This window comes from Erpetoichthys calabaricus, chromosome 11, assembly GCF_900747795.2.
Source record: "Erpetoichthys calabaricus chromosome 11, fErpCal1.3, whole genome shotgun sequence".
Taxonomy (NCBI): Eukaryota; Metazoa; Chordata; class Cladistia; order Polypteriformes; family Polypteridae; genus Erpetoichthys; species Erpetoichthys calabaricus.
In genome coordinates this window covers 138,140,814-138,159,271 of record NC_041404.2, presented here as the reverse complement: position 1 = coordinate 138,159,271, position 18,458 = coordinate 138,140,814, and the positions used below count along the sequence as shown (strand labels likewise).

Here is an 18,458-nt window from a genome sequence, read left to right as displayed (position 1 = left end):
ACATGAGGCATTATGGTGTGTGTTTTAATACTTACCCACATAGTAAATATGGAGTAGGGTTTTGCTGCTTTTTCTACTCTTGTTTGTGTTTTTATTATTTGTCTGCACTGTTTTACACTGTGAGTACCACAGTGGCATATCTGGTGTGGATGCAGAGTTTGTAATTTCTTCCCATGTTTGGGTAGATTTTGCTCTCACATCCCCAAAGAGTTTTATGTTGGTGTAACTGGTGGTTTCATATTTGCCCACATGCATGTGTGGGCCCTGTCCAGGGTTGTGTTTTCTAAACTTTAAACCCAGTGCATCTGGGATATGCTCCAGCCCCCTGCAACTCTGAATGGGACTCAAGTGAGTCTGAGGCTTTATCCGCTCTACTAGGTTTTTACTTAAAAATTACATTGTTAGATGAAAACAGTCACTGTCAACACTAGTGTTTTCACATCGTTTACAAAAGTGTTTCTCCCTGTGCTAAAATGACCAAAAACGCAGATGTTCACCTACACTGGGCATGTGCCCATTGATGAAAAAATTCTCGAAAGGGATAGTAACACCGCTGGCCATGGGATTTATAAGAGAACTGTAGCGACCAGTAAATGATTGGCGTTTTTCACATGTATGCAGCATTCAGACTGTACAACGCACAATTCAGATCCATGGAGAGCAACCCCTCAATGGCCACTCCGTCAGAACATGGTTTTTCTTCTGTAAAGTGTGACCAGTCCGGTAATGAGATGTTGTAGTGAGCAGGATCCATTCAGGGAGGGACTATTTAATAAACACAATCCACTCGGAGAACGTGCATTTTCAAAACTCTACATTTTCAGCAATTCCACACTGCTTGGCCTAGCTGGCATTTTCAGAAGTTCAGTGGTACCTCTGGTCACGACCGCAATTCGTTCCAAAACTCTGGACGCGACCCGAGCGTAATTTCCCCATAAGATTGTATGTAAATACAATTAATCTGTTCCAGACCGTACGAATTATATATATATCATATATTTTATATATATATATATATATATATATATATATATATATATATATATATATATATATATATATATATATGATAGCGCTTTGAGTACTGAGAAAAGCGCTATATAAACGTAATGTATTATTATTTTATATATATATATATATATATATATATATATATATATATATATATATATATATATATATATATATATATATATATATATATATATATATATATATATATATATATATATATATATATAATTGTATAAAATATATATCCTGGCTTTTGTGCATATGATCGCCTCACTTACGATATCCCCTGCAAGTTGCTTCTCGTTCTACCACACTACCAACAGTTTTTCCACCTCTTCCAGCACTCGAGGCCTCTGCTTGGTTAACATTGTAACTCCTTTTGCAACATCAACTGCTTTGTTAGGCCCTGTATACGCAAATAAAAGAAAATGGGGAAACGGAGAATGGGAAATCATTGGTGCGTATGAACGCGCGTAGGGAAACTGGCCACCAGAGTGTGTGGTCGTGAACAGATGCAAAATTTTGGCAAACTTTTTGATCGTAACCCGATTTGTACGTGTTCAGAAACGTTCGTGACCAGAGGTTCTACTGTATACAGCTCTTGAGCGAGTTTTCAGAAACAGTTAAAAATTCTGGGTGTAGTTTGGATGAAAAACTAAGCAAGGGTGGATCTAGCCTGAGTATATTTTACAATTTTGTCTTTATGAATTTTAAAGAACATTTCTTCAATAGTTCTATGTTTAGACCAGTGTTTCCCAACCTCAGTCCTGGGGACACACTGTGGCTGCAGGTTTTTGTTCCAACCAGATTAACAATCTGTGACAACACCTGATAGCACTGATCTCATTTAATTAGCTGGTATTTTTTCTCTTATTCTACATTCAGAAAAGCACAGCAGTATGATTTTTACATTTATAAGACATTTAGAAATATTTCTATAGATTTAAATGCTTCACTCTTTTATTTCATTCTATTTTGCCCTTTCTTTGTGCAGTTTTTCCCCTGTGTTTCTTATTAAAGACAATTAAAAACGAGGAGAGCTAACACGCTGGCAAACAACACGGTATAATCAAAGGCTGCAAGTACTTTAGCATCAGACCCACTAATTAGTAAATAATGGATTAATTAAACAATTAGAACACCTGGAAAAGTAGAATGAAAATCAAGATGAAAATATTGTTAAAAAGAAAAAAATACATTATTCCCATATAACTGCTTAGTATGTTATTTATTTTTGTGTGTGTGTGTATGTATATATATATATAATATATATATATATATATATAATAATAATTTTCTTACCAAACTTAGTTTTCTAATTTCTATATTGTTCCCAAAACACAGAACTTGGGAAGTAACACATCACTTAATTAGTCTAGGAGTCCAATTAAAAACAAGCTGGTTGGAACAAAAAAGTGCAGCCACAGGACCGAGGTTGGGAAACACTGGTCTAAACATTGTTAAGGATTAAGACTTCTAAGTCACATTGAAAACTATAAGTGTTGACATGTTTTACTGAATTAAAAAAAAAAAATAAAAATAATAACTTTGTTGGAATAAAATCTGAACAAGAGAAGCGAGTGTCTAAAACCTGTTTAGATGAATAAAGATTGGCTGATCAGTGACCATACACCTCAGTGCCAGTCATCTGACTAACTAAAGTGACACAGTGACATGTGACAAAATGACTGGCTCCATGTACTGTACAAAGCTGGAACCAACTGAAGCTTCACATTTCACGATTGGTGGAATAAAATGGCAAGAGAACAGATGGTATTCTTTACGGTACATGCGTTATTGTAATACATATAAATGTGTCTCTGACCTTTATAGGCAGGCAAGGCCTTTGCAATACATAACAATAACAAAAGGAAAACGGGTGAAAGTTGATTCCATTCCTTCACAGGTGGTGTTAAGCACAGGTTTTGACTGATGTGCCTTTGTTTGGTTCTGTTAACTCACAGCCAACACACACAATTTGCTTACTGCTGAAACTAAACATTTTTGTCCAGTTTTGGTCAGCCTGTAGAAATGATATGGTTTAACATCCTGTTACGACATTTATTTATATAGCGTTGTAGCTGTGTTTATCCAAAATGATCAAAGTTCTGCAGCTCTAGTTTGCTGGGATTCTGGCAGTAGTGAGACACTTTGAAATTTTTTTTAAAGATTTAGCAAATAATTCAAAGTAAAGAAATAAAGTTGGTATTGCAGAGTAAACAACAGCATTTCTTAGTAGAGCACATTTTCATACAAATATTGGAGCTCAAAGTACTTTACAGGATGAAGAAAGAGAAAAAGGACAAAAAAAAATAAGAATTAAAATTAGGGAACACTAAATAACATAACATAAAAGTAAGGTCTGATGGCCAGGGAGGACAGAAAAAACAAAAAAACAAAAAAATCTCCAGATGGATGGAGAAAAAAAAATTCTGCAGGGGTTCTGAGGCCACGAGACCACCCAACCCCCTGTAGGCATTCTACCTGACATCAGTGACCTCACAATTAGTCCTCATGGTATTCAGGGTTCTCATGGAAAAATTTGATGATGACAGTCATGCGGACTTCTGGCCTTCAATCCATCAACGGAGGGACATCACGGTGTGTTGATCAGGTGGTGGTGGCGCAGATCACCACCACAGAAAATGGGAAAAAGAACAGAAGAGAAAGTAGGGGTTAGTACGGATTTTGGAGCCACAATGAATAATAATGATAATTAATGATTTGTTTCTGCCTTATGCCCTGTGCTGGCTGGGATTGGCTCCAGCAAACCCCTGTGACCCTTTGTTAGGATATAGCGGGTTGGATGATGGATGGAATTGAATATACAGAGCACCAGGATTAAACTAAGATGAAGCTCTGAGAAAGCCATGTTACAGTAATGTGTTTTCAGCAGTTTCTTTAAAGTGTTCCACTTAGTATTAGCCTGGCGAATTCCTATTGGCAAGCTATTCCAGATTTTAGGTGCATAACAGCAGAAGGCCACCTCACCAACAAGAAAAGTCCTTGTTTAAAGAAAAATTCAGTGTATGGCTTTTATCTTGTTCGTTCCTCTTAAGTTTGCTCATACATCTGAACCATTTTTAAATGGTCAAAAAACTGTGTGCCTGTCCCATTTACAAACTGCAGAGTGGGTCTCCATCAGTCCAGCTAGCAATGAGACTAACTCCAAACCGACTTACAGTAATTACCACACTGTATTCCAGGTATAGCCAAGAAAATTCTGTTTCATGTTAACTGCAGGCGGTAAAGACTATACCATAATCTATAGCTATGAAAGAGAATTATATTCTATTCAAATTAAGCAATCACTAATATGAGCTTAACTTAAAGCATTAACTTTCTAACATTGGCTCTTACCTTTTCATACAACAGTGTAGCTCAAAGTGCTTTGTTCTCCTTTCCTGGGTAAATAATCTCCTTACTGGAGCTGCAACACATGCACTTTAACATCTGCACACCCTCTGCCCTTAATGTCGGACAGACAGCCCAGACACTCTTCCTTAGGTTTTTTTTTCTTAACTTGTGGCGGGAATCCTAATTTAAGTTTTTACTGATGGACACTTTTTTTGTTTTTTAACTGGTCAGGTGCGTTTGACGCTGAAGGAGGCCTCGGTGAAAATGCTTTTGGTCGGAAGTCGCTGGGGCAAGAGTTGAGAATCAATGATGTGACGACTGATTCGATAAGTTTTCAGCATGGAAACCGTGCTTTAGCTACTAAGGAAATGAGGAAGACACAAGGAGGTGGGTAGTGTGTTCAATATCTTGTGGAGTCTCCAGTTTTAGAGTCGTATTGATTTTTTTTTTGTTGTTATGTGAGAGAGTTCCCGTCGAGAAATATGACAAAGGTGACACAGGGTGTTACCAGAGACTGGCGTTGGCTTTGTTGATTCAGTATGCCCTCCAGTCATTTTGGTGGCCTTTGTGAAGAGATTCAGATCTGGAAATGTGTGATGATTTCATAGGGTGTGGCCTCCGACTGCTGTCAAGTTAATTTTGTGGCTTTTGCTGTTTTGTTTGTCTTTTTTTTTTGTCTACTTTTTTCCTCCTTTGTCACCAGTTTTTTTTTAATTGAAATACCTCAGATCCAGTCATTAAAGGATATGAGATATAACAACATCAAGAATGAGACGAACCACTTAAGCAATATCATAACCCTTGTCTGTTTGGCTACTTATTACTTACATGATGTCTTTTGCCTTGAAAAGTTCACCGTGTGGCCTAACCATCTTGGGCGATGCAGGCAGCCGCTTCGTGGACTACTGCTAAGTGGTGTGCGAGTGAGCATTGGAGCCTCCTGCTGTCTTAAGGAGTCCAGTTAGGGTGTCGGTATTCGTGTGACCTTTCCTTCATTTTACAGATCGGGCATTGCCTTACTCAGATGAGTCTCGGCTGGCTAATCTGTTGCGGAGAGTATCCCGTGAAGATGACAGGGACCGCAGACTGGCCACAATGAAGCAGCTGAAAGAGTTCATTCAGCATTCTGAAAACAAAGTGGTGAGGCCTTTGTGCTTTTTACTGTATTACTGAGCCAAGGACGTGTTTGTCATGAGTCAAGTGTGATGTGACCCTATCAGTCTTGCCTGACAGTTTTTTCTTTTCTTCTAACATGTCCGTAAAGAGCGTAGTCTGCACTGCTACAACTCTCTCAGGCATTTATTACAGTAGTGCTAAACCAGACGACATAGACTACTCTTTTGATTTTTTAATTTTTTTTTTCTCATCCACTGAGCAAAGGCTTACTCGGGTTCCTGCTGTCGGGGCGTAAAATGCACCAGAGATTATCACCTTGAAAGAAGGCTCTATTTAGCTTTATTGCAATAATCAATAACGCGGACTCAACCCAATTAAGCCAAACTGAGTGGAGCCCTGAACAAGCCAAAAGTTACAGTTTATATAATTATCAGTGCGACCTCGCTTGAAAACCGCTCATTCACTGCTTATTCTGACTTCCCCACTCCAGCTGGCCTCTTTCAGGCCCGTTCAGAACCCACCAATATTCCTCATACTTTATGCTTCCCTTATTTCCTATTCTGGCCCTCAACCGGCAGGTGCTCCCCCTTCACTGACCTCGGGCTGTCTCCGTTCATCATTCTCCCCCTTCTCTGTCCTTTTGGGTTAATAAATATTGGTGGTTTCTCTCTGAGCTCAATTAGAAAAGAAATATGGCATGTGCCTTTATTTAACTATTTGCTTGCCGTACCTGATTTGTGTAAAAGGTCACACTAAGTTTTAATGCTTATAAAAATTCATACGAAGTTTATATTTACTTGTGCTAATAGATAACTTTTTTTATTTTCCATACTGCCTGTTTATGAAGCACTTTAATAGGAAGATATTTTTTAATTTTAGCCCCGTACAGTACTTGATAGATGGTTGGTATCCCTTTATCAGGGTGATACAAAGAGTGTAACAGTCCCCTGTATATGGCTTCAATATTTGACAGAAGCAGGGTAAGATGTGCACCATCCTTGGCATTAGCTAGCACTTAATTAAATGTCATACTCATAACCTCTGCCAGCCATTCATTATTTATACATATGTATAGAGGTTACTGCCTGTGTACATCTAATATGTGCGTGTGTGTGTATACATTAACTCTCTCAGGGCTAATGTTGCCTTTTGTCAAAAGGAGGAGTTGATGATGGTGATCAACTGTAAACTGTGACAAAATCAACCGTTATGTTTTAGTTGGACTCTCGTTGCTAGAAGGAAAGTTAGCTTCATTGGTTTCACCAAGATTTCCTTTGCTCGCGTGAGTAGCAAGGTGCAAAAATGGCATTGACATCTGGAGAGAGACCAAAGCGAATGCGTAAAGCAAAATACTCGGTGGACGACGTTTTGCCTATTATCTCTGACCTGGACTATGACTCGTCGAACTCCGATTTGGAAACAAGTGATTGGAAACGAATGTGAGGTTCCAGATTCAGCTGATTGTCCCCGGCTAATTGTGGTAGTGACAATGTTTGCCAGGGAGGACTGCCACTTAACAAAGATAAGAGGTAGAAACCAGATTGCAATGCATTGTGATCACGACCCCTGCTGCTGCTGCCCCAGACACGCAGAGATAGCCTGGCAGCAAGCCTGCAGCACATTCCTGGCAAACTGGCAGCCATAGCATTCAGCAATAGACGTTTTTATTTTGATTTCTGTGTGAAACCATTGCTTTTCAGAAACTGTTTTTTGAAAAAATATTCAGCCCTCAGAGTTAATGAGCTGAATCATTCAGAGCACCCTCATATGAAGTGAATCACAACGACTAACTTGTAACAACAACACGTGTTGAGGTCAGAGATATATTGGACAGTAAGCTGACTTTAGGTACTCGTAGTTGACATATAAATACCTGAATGATTTTGATAAAGGAATAGATCAGGGGTCGCCAACTCCAGTCCTGGAGGGACCACCATTGCTGCAGGTTTTCATTCTAACCCTTAATGAGTGACCTGTTTCTTGCTGCTAATTAACTCCTTTTAAACTAATTTTATTTAACTTGCTCTTGAAGACTCAGACCCCTTAATTGTTTTTTTCTTAATTAGCAGCCAAACAATGAGATACAAAATGAGCCAAAACAACTGGTGTCCATCATACAATATCTGAAAATAAAGATGAAGGTCTCAGGAAGGTTGATCTTCTCAGCTCCACAAAACATTTTAATGGTGCTCTCACAAAGAGAAAATCAACAATTTCGGAAGTGTCTCTTAATGGACCACAAGAGCAGCAACAAGCCATGAAATTAAAGAACGGGTTTAATTAACGACAAGAATTGGCACCTCATTAAGCAGTTGGTTGGAGTGAAATTGGTTGGAGTTTGAGGCCCTGACTTAGTTGGTCTTCTGTTGGCTCCCTCACTTCACATATTTCTTTTTGGGTACCATTTAAAGAATGAAATGAAGCAATTCAGATGAACGAAGAAATTTAGGGGTGCAAGTCTTAAAAAAAAAAAAAAAAGAAAAAAAAAAGCAATTCAATTAAAATGAATTCACAAGAAGTTAATTAGCAGCAGAAACAGGGCACTCGTTACAAAAAGGGTTAGAATGAAAACATGCAGAACCGGACTTGGCGACCCCGGCCTTGATGACTGGGTCAGAACATTTCCAGAATGGCAAGGCTTGTGGGTTGGTCATGGTAAGATGTAGGGATTACCTACTAACAGTGGCCTGAGGAGCGTTAAAGAGTGCCCCAGTAGGGTGATTGGAAGGCCAAGACTTACCAATGCGAGAGGTTAATGAAGGCTATCCTGTCTGGTACAAACCAAAAGAAGGGCTATTGTAGCACAAATTGCAGATAATGACAATGATGCTTACGGGAGTGGTGTGTCACAACACACAGTGCATCAGTTTCTGCTGTGTATCGGACTGTGTAGCCACAGAGCAGACAGAGTGCCCTTGCTAATTCCCTGTCCACTGTCAAAACCACATCCTGCAATTTTCTTTTCTGGATTTCTTTCACGAAAGCAATTAGTTTTCCCTTCATTTTGGTTTTGAATTGGGAAACAAGGTCATAGAGAGCGAGATCTGGAGAATTCAAAGAGCTGCAAAACTCTTTGATTGACAACACACTGTGTGCTGGTGTGCTGTCATGGTACAAAGTGCAGCACCACTGCTCCAGACATTTTGTTTTTCTTCCTATGCTTTCCTACAGATGTACTAGCAGTGTAACATTAATGATTGTTTGTTCATGGGGGACTATTTATTAAGACATCTATCAATTTGCATGATCACCATTTTTTTTTTTTTTTTGTTCAATATGACCTTGCATGCTTTTTTTTTAGCTTGGAGAAAAAATATTGCCAAAGTCATGTACTCAATTGTAGAATAAATGTCAAAAATAAGCACTCAATCATCTCGCCACAATGCCACCAGAATGATCATCAACCCCGAAGACGTATGAAACCTGGCGGCATAGCTGATAACTACACTCTACTCCAGATTCCCAAATTGAGATATAGAGATATATACACACACACACACACACACAGGGTGAGTCAAAATTATGTTAACATTGGGGGTTGATTTATTTTCGATCTTATTTTTGTAAAAATAATTTTTTTTGTATGTAGTAATGTGTGATTTCAATAAAATCAAAATAAAAAAAACAAACATTGGAATGGCGGAAACAATTTATTCACAAAACATACTTCATATGTGCAAGATGATTTACAAGAATGTCTCAACCTGTTCGTCATCATGTTCAACACACAAAAACCCCAATGAGCAACAGTACCATTTAAAGCCCTGACACACATTTTGTGGGGAATAGATGACACCACGGTCTGTATTCTGTCCTTCAGGTCATTGTTATCACAAACTATACACGCGCTCCTTCACCATGCCCCATTACCAGAAATCACAGGGTTTTTAGTTTAAAAATGGAATAAGAATCTGAAAATCTAACAACATCACATTAAAGTTTAATAAATTCTGAAAAGAATGACACCAAATATATACAGTATATGTAGGTTTTAAAATAAGCCCAATTTAAAATGTGACATAAAAAAGGCACATGAAATTGTTGCACTTTTAGGCTTAAGATTTTATATTTATACTAGCAGGAGTACCTGGCATTGCCCGGGAATCTATAACTGGTGAATTTCCCAAATGAAAGAAACAGAACATAGAAATAGAACAAACAGTTTTCTGATTCACATTTTATTGTAAGTTCGTCCACTTTGGATTATGTCTGCTGTGGCGTTTGAGACGCCCTTGAGATAGACTTTTCTCTGGCATCTGAAGTGGACCATGGAATTGTACGTCTCTTTTTTCGGTGGCATGGGTATATATGCGTAAAGCAGGAGAATTATAATGCGTTACATGGTATTACGTACGGAATACGCACCACAGTGAGATGAATTTACTTTATTTACACTACGTTGGAAAGCAAACAAATCATAGACATATATAGATAGACGCTGCATTCACTGTGTTGCCCAGTCGACACGATACGTCAGCGCGTCCGCCCTATTGCGAGTGGTAAAGGTGCCATTTAAACTAATACATGTAGACATGGAAACTGGGTTTTCTGATGAAAAAACGTTTAAAACAGTATCGTTTACATACAACAGATTTTGGCGAATCGTTTAAATGTAATTATTTATATCCATTTATACACTAATAAAGGCAATTATTAAATACTACTACTACTAAATAATAATAATAATAATTTGTTATTTATTATTATTATCAAATAATTCCTCCCATATAAGTAACATTTCGCGGACTGCCTTCCATCTCCGAAACATTTCTAGACTTCGTCCTGTTCTTACGTAACACAGTACTGACGTATTGATTATGCCCGAGTCACCTCACGTATAGATTACTGTAATGCTATTCTATCTGGCATCCTATAAAAACGTATCCATCGCTTACAACTTCTTCAAAATTCTGCTGCTGTGTCCGTGTTTGCCACGTTGTGTTCTAACTACAGAGGCAGAGTCCCATTGTATAGTTCTAACTTGTATTGAGTCGAGGTATTGACGCGAACACCATACATACGGATACTATCAAATTATATATAAGGATATATATTTTTATATACCCTTTGTGGTCCTGTCCATTATCTTTGTTCCTTTCCTTAGTTTTCTACATAGTTAAAGGGTTGGTGAGCACTCTGGTTAATGTTGTCTGAAATGTTTGCATCATCTGCAGTGAAACATGTTGATTGTGGAATGTGAAAGACACGAATGGATTGACACAAGTGCTGACGTTTGAGTCTTTTGTTAGTAGAGATGAATTTTGTGTATTACTGTTAGTTTTCTGTAGAATAGTCTAAAAACCAGAGCATTCCAGAGCTGGGCTTTAACAGTTTTTTAATCTGATATTTGCTGACATCCATCGAAGGTGCAGGTAGTTTCTTAGAACCCTTAAGGGAGCAGAGGACCTCAACTGTTAATCATGTGCCGTTTTATTTTGTACAGGTTTTGGTAAAGCAGTTGGACAGCACCCTGGCTGCAATCCATGATGTTTTAAATGAAAGGTATGTAGCTGCTTAGACATCTCATGCAATGTAATTATGTGTTACCAGCTTGAATAAAAAGTCTGAATTTCTTTAAATGAAACCTTCTTATTAGAGGAGTGTGCAAAAAACACATTTTTTATTGTATGTTGTAACTGGTACTGCTTTCATTCAATATCATTTATCTTCCTTTGCTAAAATTGTACTCAATTTCCTAAATGGCAAAACACAAACAATCACATGTATTCCTGTTCCTCTGTCAAACACTTTTTTTGTTTTTATTTCTTTTTGGTCATGTAGCAGTAAACTCCTGCAGGAGTTAAGACAGGAAGGGGCAGCCTGCCTGGGTCTGCTCTGCGCCTCTCTCAGCTATGAGGCAGAACGAATTTTTAAGTGGATTTTTGCAAAGTTCAACGCTTCAGCAAAAGACGAAGTGAAGCTGCTGTACCTTGTGGCGACGTACAAGGCTTTGGAGGCTGCGGGTGAGAAGAAGGCCTTTTCTTCAGTCATGCAGGTGAGTGCTTGGCTTATAGCGGCTTGCTGTCCTCTCCCAGTGTGCTACTTGAGTCTTTTTTTTTTTTCTTCCAGTGTATTCCGTGATTTAATTTTTTTTGTTTAACAAACAGAAGAAACATTTGTAAGTAAACATTTTAGAGATTGCAGAGATAACTGATGTGTGTCATGCTCACTAGTTTTTGTGTACTGTTTTTTAAAACGTTTTCAGGCCAAGGACAGTTATTTTGTTGGAAGTGATGAAAGGGTTAATCTCCCCCTTGGTGTTTCCCTTTTATTCAAATCATGTAACTTTGTATTCTTGTCATATTTGATTAATTGTTTTATATTCCAAATTTATACCAAGACTTTTGCCAGTTTGGCCCACATCCAGTAAATCTTTATTTTGTGCTTATGGACATTGGGTAGGGAGTGACAGAAAAAATGTTTGTAGGTTCATGTGCAGGGCTGCTGGGTGAGAACCTTTTGACACAGGATGTCTTTGGAAAATATTTGCTTTTTGTAAAGTTAGGTCATGTTACTAAAACCAACTGGAGAGGTGGAGATCTGCTCTTGAGAGGAATGAAGGTCAGTAAGAATGACAGAATACATGTGTGTGAATGAGAGGGAGGTTAGTGGAATGGTGAGGATGAGGGGAGTAGAGTTGGCGAAGGTGGATGAGTTTAAATACTTGGGATCAACAGTACAGAGTAACGGGGAGTGTGGAAGAGAAGTGAAGAAGAGAGTGCAGGCAGGATGGAGTGGGTGGAGAAGAGTGTCAGGAGTGATTTGTGACAGACGGGTATCAGCAAGAGTGACAGGGAAGGTCTACAGGATGGTAGTGAGACCAGCTATGTTATATGGGTTAGAGACGGTGGCAGAGTTAAAGATGTTATGATTTGCATTGGGTGTGACAAGGATGGACAGGATGAGGACATTAGAGGGTCAGCCCAGGTTGGATGGTTTAGAGACAGTCAGAGAGGCAAGATTGCTGGTTTGGTTTGGACACGTGCAGAGGAGAGATGCTGAGGATATTGGGAAAAGGATGTTAAAAATAGAGCTGCCAGGAAAGAGAAAAAGATGAAGGCCTAAGACAGGGGTGTCAAACTGCAGGTTTTCATTCTAACCATCTTCTTAATTAGTGACCTGTTTCTGCTGCTAATTAACTTTTTTTGCCTTCGTCTTAACTGACTGCACTCAGGCCCCTAAGTTGTCTTTTTACTTAATGAACAGCCAAACAATAAGGAGACACAAAACGAGCCGCCACATGACCAGCTCACCTGTGCCCATCACACAATATCTGAAAATAAAGAAAGGTGAAGGTCTCAGTAAGGCTGATCTCTCAGGTCACCAAAACATTTTGACAGGGCTCTTAGAAAAAACAGAAAAATCAACAGTTTTGGAAATGTCTGCTGTGGCAGAATGAGTGCAGCAACAAGCCATAGAATTAAATAACGAGTTTTAATTAACAGCAAGAATCGGCTTCTCATTAAGAAACTGGTTGGAGTGAAATTAGTTGGCATTTGAAGCCCCAATTTAGCTGGTCAATTGTTGGCTTGTTTCACATCTCATTTCTGGTTGGCTGCCATTTAATGAAGAAAAGAATCAATTGAGAGGAATGAATCTTTAAAAACAGGGCTATTAAAATGAAGGGAAAGGGAGTTAATTAGCAGTGAAAACTGGTCACCGATTAGGAAAAGGGTCAGAATGAAAACCTGCAGCCACTGCGGCCCTCCAGGCCTGGAGTACGACACCCGTGACCTAAGAGGAGGTTTATGGATGTGGTAAGAGGGAACATGAAGGTGCTGGGTGTAACAGAGCAAGATGTCTAGGACAGGAAGAGATGGAAAAAGATGATCTGCTGTGACAACCCTGAAAGATGAAGGTCACGTTACTAAAACCCTTCACATTCTGAGTTGATAAGCTGGTGCTTAGCATGATTTATAGGATGGTGAGCAAACTACTGTAAATGGACAGTTAAATTCAGTAAAGCCAATGTTGGATCAAAACCGACCCAAAAGACATGGCAGTGTTCAAAATGTGTAGCAAATGTAATGAAATGTGACATTTGGCACCGCCTTTGCTCTTTGTAAAGTTAGGCCACTTTAGTAAAGCCCTTGACATTTCTGTGTTGAAAAGATGTCTTTTAAGATGTTTTCTAAGTAGTGAACAAATGGTCTAAAATCCATTAAAGCCAGTGGTGGGTTAAAAGTAACTGAAAAGACGTGACGTGGTAAGGTAAAATTTTATACAAACTGTATAAATATTTTTTTTCCTCTCAGTTCATTAATTGGGGAGAATGTAGGAAGTGTCGCCAAATTTCATCCTGCTTTTACTGAATTCAAACAAAAAACTGGGTCAAATCTGACCCAGTGGTGAGGTAGGGCTTAAAAAGTGTGTTTCCCAGAGAAATAATTAAATTAATAATTGAAACCTTGTACTATAAAGGTAACACAAACATGACAGTACCAGTAAAAACCCTGTTGTCACGAGGCCATCGGGTTTGGAGTATACCAGTTATTTACTACACACAAATGTCCAAACCAAATATTGAATGATGGGTAAGCAGCCAGAGAGAGAATTACAGTGTGAGCATATCTGATAGCAATGGAGTGGTGTTCTGGGCTTGGTCTCTTTTGATTTTATTATTATTTAGGAAAGGTCTAGAGACTTTTGAGTTTCATGTTAGATTTGTTTAGGTGCAGTTAGTCTTTTGTGCTTTATACTTCAGAAACACTAGCTCAGATGTTTGGGTAAACTTTTAAAAATGACCAAAGTGAAGCTACTGAAAGAATCTAAAGTTAACATTTTACCTCGTTCCAATTCAACAGTCCATGCTGTTTGTTTCCTTCAAGGATAAAGGAAAAACAAAAAAGCACTTATAGTATTCAGATAGCCACTGTAAATACTGTGTAAAGCCATATCCAATAAATGGCACAAAACGTTTATGGTTTATTCAGATACTATTTTTATAAAATGTTGGTCTGTTTACCGGACCTGCTTAATTTTCAAGGTCATGGAAGGCCAATGTTTACCACAGCAACAAGGTAGCAACCAAGGCGGCACCGGTCTGTTGGAAACCACTCATGCCATGACAGTTTGGAGTCACTGATTAACCCTGCACACACATCTTGGCAGTTGCTGGTGCTGCTGCTGCCTTCTGGCTTCACAATCCTGCCATTAATGGAGTTTGAGAGTTCATCCCCCTGTCCGTGTGGGTTTTCTCCGAGTTCTCTGGTTTCCCTCACATTCCAGTGACGGTAGCATTTGCCTAACTGACAACTCTTAATTGGCCCTGTATCCGGCATGTGTGTGAGCAGGCCCTGTGATGGACTAGCACCTGATCCAGATTTGAGTCTTGGGCTGTTTCCTATTCCAGTTGTATTGTGCTCAGCTCAGTGGGGCGGATGTTTTATAGGATTTAGTGTTCAATTTTTTTTTTTTTTTTGGCTGCATGCCTTTCCAAATGCCAGCCAGCCGTCTGTTTATCTGGTTTTAAGTAAAATTTGTATATAATTATATCTCAAAGAACACTTTTTGTCACCTGTATTCTGTATTTCCAGTGGTAATGTTTTTGTTGTGTATAAATAGCGGTTACAAAAATTTGATATTCTGAGATGTTTCCTGTTGATCTGAAAAAAAAATTGTCATTTTCGAAATTGCTGTCCATCCATCCATTATCCAACCCGCTGTATCCTAACTACAGGGTCACGGGGGGGGGGGGGGGGGGAGGGTCTGCTGGAACCAATCCCAGCCAACACAGGGTGCAAGGCAGGAAACAAACCCTGGGCAGGGCACCAGCCCACCACAGCACACACACACACACACGAGGGACAATTTAGAATCGGCAGTGCAACTAACCTGCATGTCTTTGGACTGTGGGAGGAAACCGGAGTACCTAGAGGAAACCCACGCAGACACGAGGAGAACATGCTAACTCCACACAGGTAGGACCCGGGATGCGAACCCGGGTCTCCTTACTGCGAGGCAGCAGCGCTACCCACTGCGCCACCGTGCCGCCTTAAATTGCTATTTTGCACATAATAGGGATGGACTTACTCCCTCCCCCCAACTAAACCCCCCCCCCCCCAAAACCCACCCAAAGAGGGGGAATTTGCGTTTAGTTCTACAATGTACTACAAAATGTAAATGTGGCTAATGTTTATATAATATCACCCTTATCTACAGACACACTTTAAAGGAGGGTCAAATTTTGTTCTGTCCACATATGCTGACGAGTTGTCATTTCCTTGGGTGTGGGTGTGTGTGTGCGCCTTTTTACTTGATTGTATATGTAATTCTGTACCCTCTTAAAGTTTTGCTTTTAACTCTTATAGTTTTGAAGTGTTATCTGTCTCAATCGCCTTGTCTTTTTTTTTTACAGCTGGTGATGAGCAGCCTGCAGTCTATACTTGAAAACCTGGATACTCCTGAGTTGCTGTGTCAGAGTGTGAAGTGCATCCTGTTAGTGGCCCGTTGCTACCCTCACATCTTCAGCACCAATTTTAGGGTAAACCTAATGTGTTGTTCCTCCAGCACGTGTAGCTTTATTTTAGCATCATTATCTTAACGGACATTTTTCAGAGTCTTGTCAAGTTGGCCAGTTGCCTACCCAGATCTTCTTTTTTTTTTTTTTTTTTTTTTTTTTATTTATATATATATATATATATATATATATATATATATATATATATATATATATATATATATATACACACCCCCTCTGCTCTGAGGGTCTTCACCTCCATCACAGTGCACCTCTTCACCCAACATCTTTAATCCTAGTCATTCTCCTCATTCAGCAGCTTCTCTATGTACGTCTTCCTGGTATCCCGAATGCCATTATTGTCAACCACAGTGTTCCCTTCACCATTTTTCCAACAATTCACACCTGATACTTCCTGCCTTATTTTTGTTGTCTTTGTGATTCTGAACACGTTCCTCTTTCCTTCTTTTCTCCTCCTGCAGCTGACGTACAAACCTCTGCCTCTTGGTGTCTTACGCTTTTCCTTTCTAGTGTTTGACTTAACTTCCTCATAGATTGTCTGGTTGCCTTCCATTTTTGCCATTCCTTACAGTATCTCCTCCCCTCTTCCCCTAACTTAATTTCTTTACATTAGCATTCCCCCTACATCATCATCTTCAATATGCATTATTGTATCTATAATTGATCTTTTGCTATCTGAAATCATTTTGCCCTGTTTGACTGTAAACTGGTAATGGTGGTAATGCTTCTTGTTTTTCCAGGACACAGTTGATATCTTGGTTGGGTGGCACATTGATCACACACAGAGGGCATCATTAACTCAACAGGTGTCTGGTAAGCATCTTTCTTATGGTTATGTTTTGGAGGTGAAGAATTTTCCTTGATCTGTAGTTTAAATCTTTCTTTATGCATTTCAGGTTGGCTACAGAGCTTAGAGCAGTTCTGGGTGGCAGATTTGGCTTTCTCCACAACCCTGCTAGGACAGTTTCTGGAAGACATGGAGGCATATGCAGAGGTGTGGATTCTTTCGCTAATATTTGTTCCAGTAGCTTTTGTCTTGCATTTGCATCTGGAAGAAGTCTATGCTTGCTTAAAATAATCACCTCCTTGGATGTCCAGTCTTAAGCCTGGTTTACCAGCACACTGTCATGGAAGTATCATTTGTGTCACAGCATCTCCTATGGCTAATTTCAGTTTATATATTTTAAAAGTAATCATTCTGGAACTTCGAAAGGGGGGACACAGAGTTATGAGATATTTCATGCAGCTGCAACAGTAGCACTTCTGCTCATCGTTTCCATAATGTAGGAGTTTAAAAGTCTTCAGCTAACCAAAAGAGCCTGATGGACTGAATAGTCTGTTGTCTAAACATCTTTTTGTAGTCACTTTGATAGACAAAGCAAACTACTTTCCTTTGCAAGAAACAGAGGGTGCTGTGTGGTCACCTTCAAATATACTAGAATGACAACAAAGAACTAAAGGACCTCATTTATGTCTAGTTTACCTTGTGCAGTCTATTAGTGCGTTTACATGTGTGTTAATAACCTGATTATTCATAGAAGCCTGAATTCTAAAATGCCATATAAACCCTTATTGCAGTTTAGAGAAATCGGGTTATTGGCCTCTGAGAAACCTGATTAACAGAGGTAGATGTCTGAGAGTAACCCAGTTATTAGGCCATGTAAACCCTTAACCGGATTGCTGGTAAGGATTTTGTAGTCTGCACTCTGTCACTTTGTGCATGTATTTGCTTCGCAGACACGTTCAGCAGCCACAGGTAGAAAATGTGTTATTCCTCCTCCTGGCTGAAGTAATCTGTCCCAATATATCAGAAATCAGTAAATTTATGTTGATAAGCTGACCATTGAGTGCTAAACTTAGCAACGCAGTCTCAAGAGTAGTAGGGTAAGATGTTAGAAGTAATAGCGTTCTGTACTTCATTTACATTTTTAAAGTAGTGAGTAACCTAGCGCAATACTTGCTCAAGTTAAAATGCCAGCTTTGTTGTTATCCCAGCAGCACTGTGTAAGGCAAGAAGCACACTTACTGGTATGTTGCTCCTGTGCAGGGCTCAATTGCTTAGCCAAGCTGAAAAGAGTTTGTGGTGCGCAAATTGGGAACAGAAGCCTCTAAGTAAAGCTTCACTTTGACTAAACATTTGTAAAACACATGAAAATTATCACAGATGCCCTGCTTATTTTTGAATTCACATTAGCTGGTTTTGACGTTGAACTGTTTTTTGCGCGGTTTAGGGACGGTGGAGCTTTCTGCCAAAGGAGAACTCCAGGAGATTCCTTAAGCGTTTAAACATGGATTATTAAGAAACCAGGTTTCTGTCTTACAGACTTATTCACCGTGGCGCAATTTAGTGTGGGCGTGTAAACACACTGAATGATAAACAAGTGTTAATCTAATTAAATTGTGGAGATTTTAAATTAAAAACTGAGCAGGTTGTTTTTATCTCCATGGTTCTCAGACTCGGTCTAGGAGACCCCAAGTGGCTGCAGGTTTT

At 39.2% G+C, this 18,458-nt stretch overlaps 1 protein-coding gene across 1 annotated transcript in view; it reads left to right on the top strand.

Annotated features, from left to right (window-relative positions):
• Positions 1-18,458, top strand: part of smg1 (SMG1 nonsense mediated mRNA decay associated PI3K related kinase) — a 167,618-nt gene that overhangs the window by 47,422 nt on the left and 101,738 nt on the right. Inside the window, 7 exon segments of the mRNA XM_051933950.1 lie at positions 4,603-4,758; positions 5,375-5,511; positions 10,931-10,989; positions 11,269-11,482; positions 15,845-15,970; positions 16,708-16,780; positions 16,864-16,961. Of these exon segments, the coding sequence (XP_051789910.1) occupies positions 4,603-4,758; positions 5,375-5,511; positions 10,931-10,989; positions 11,269-11,482; positions 15,845-15,970; positions 16,708-16,780; positions 16,864-16,961 (863 nt within the window).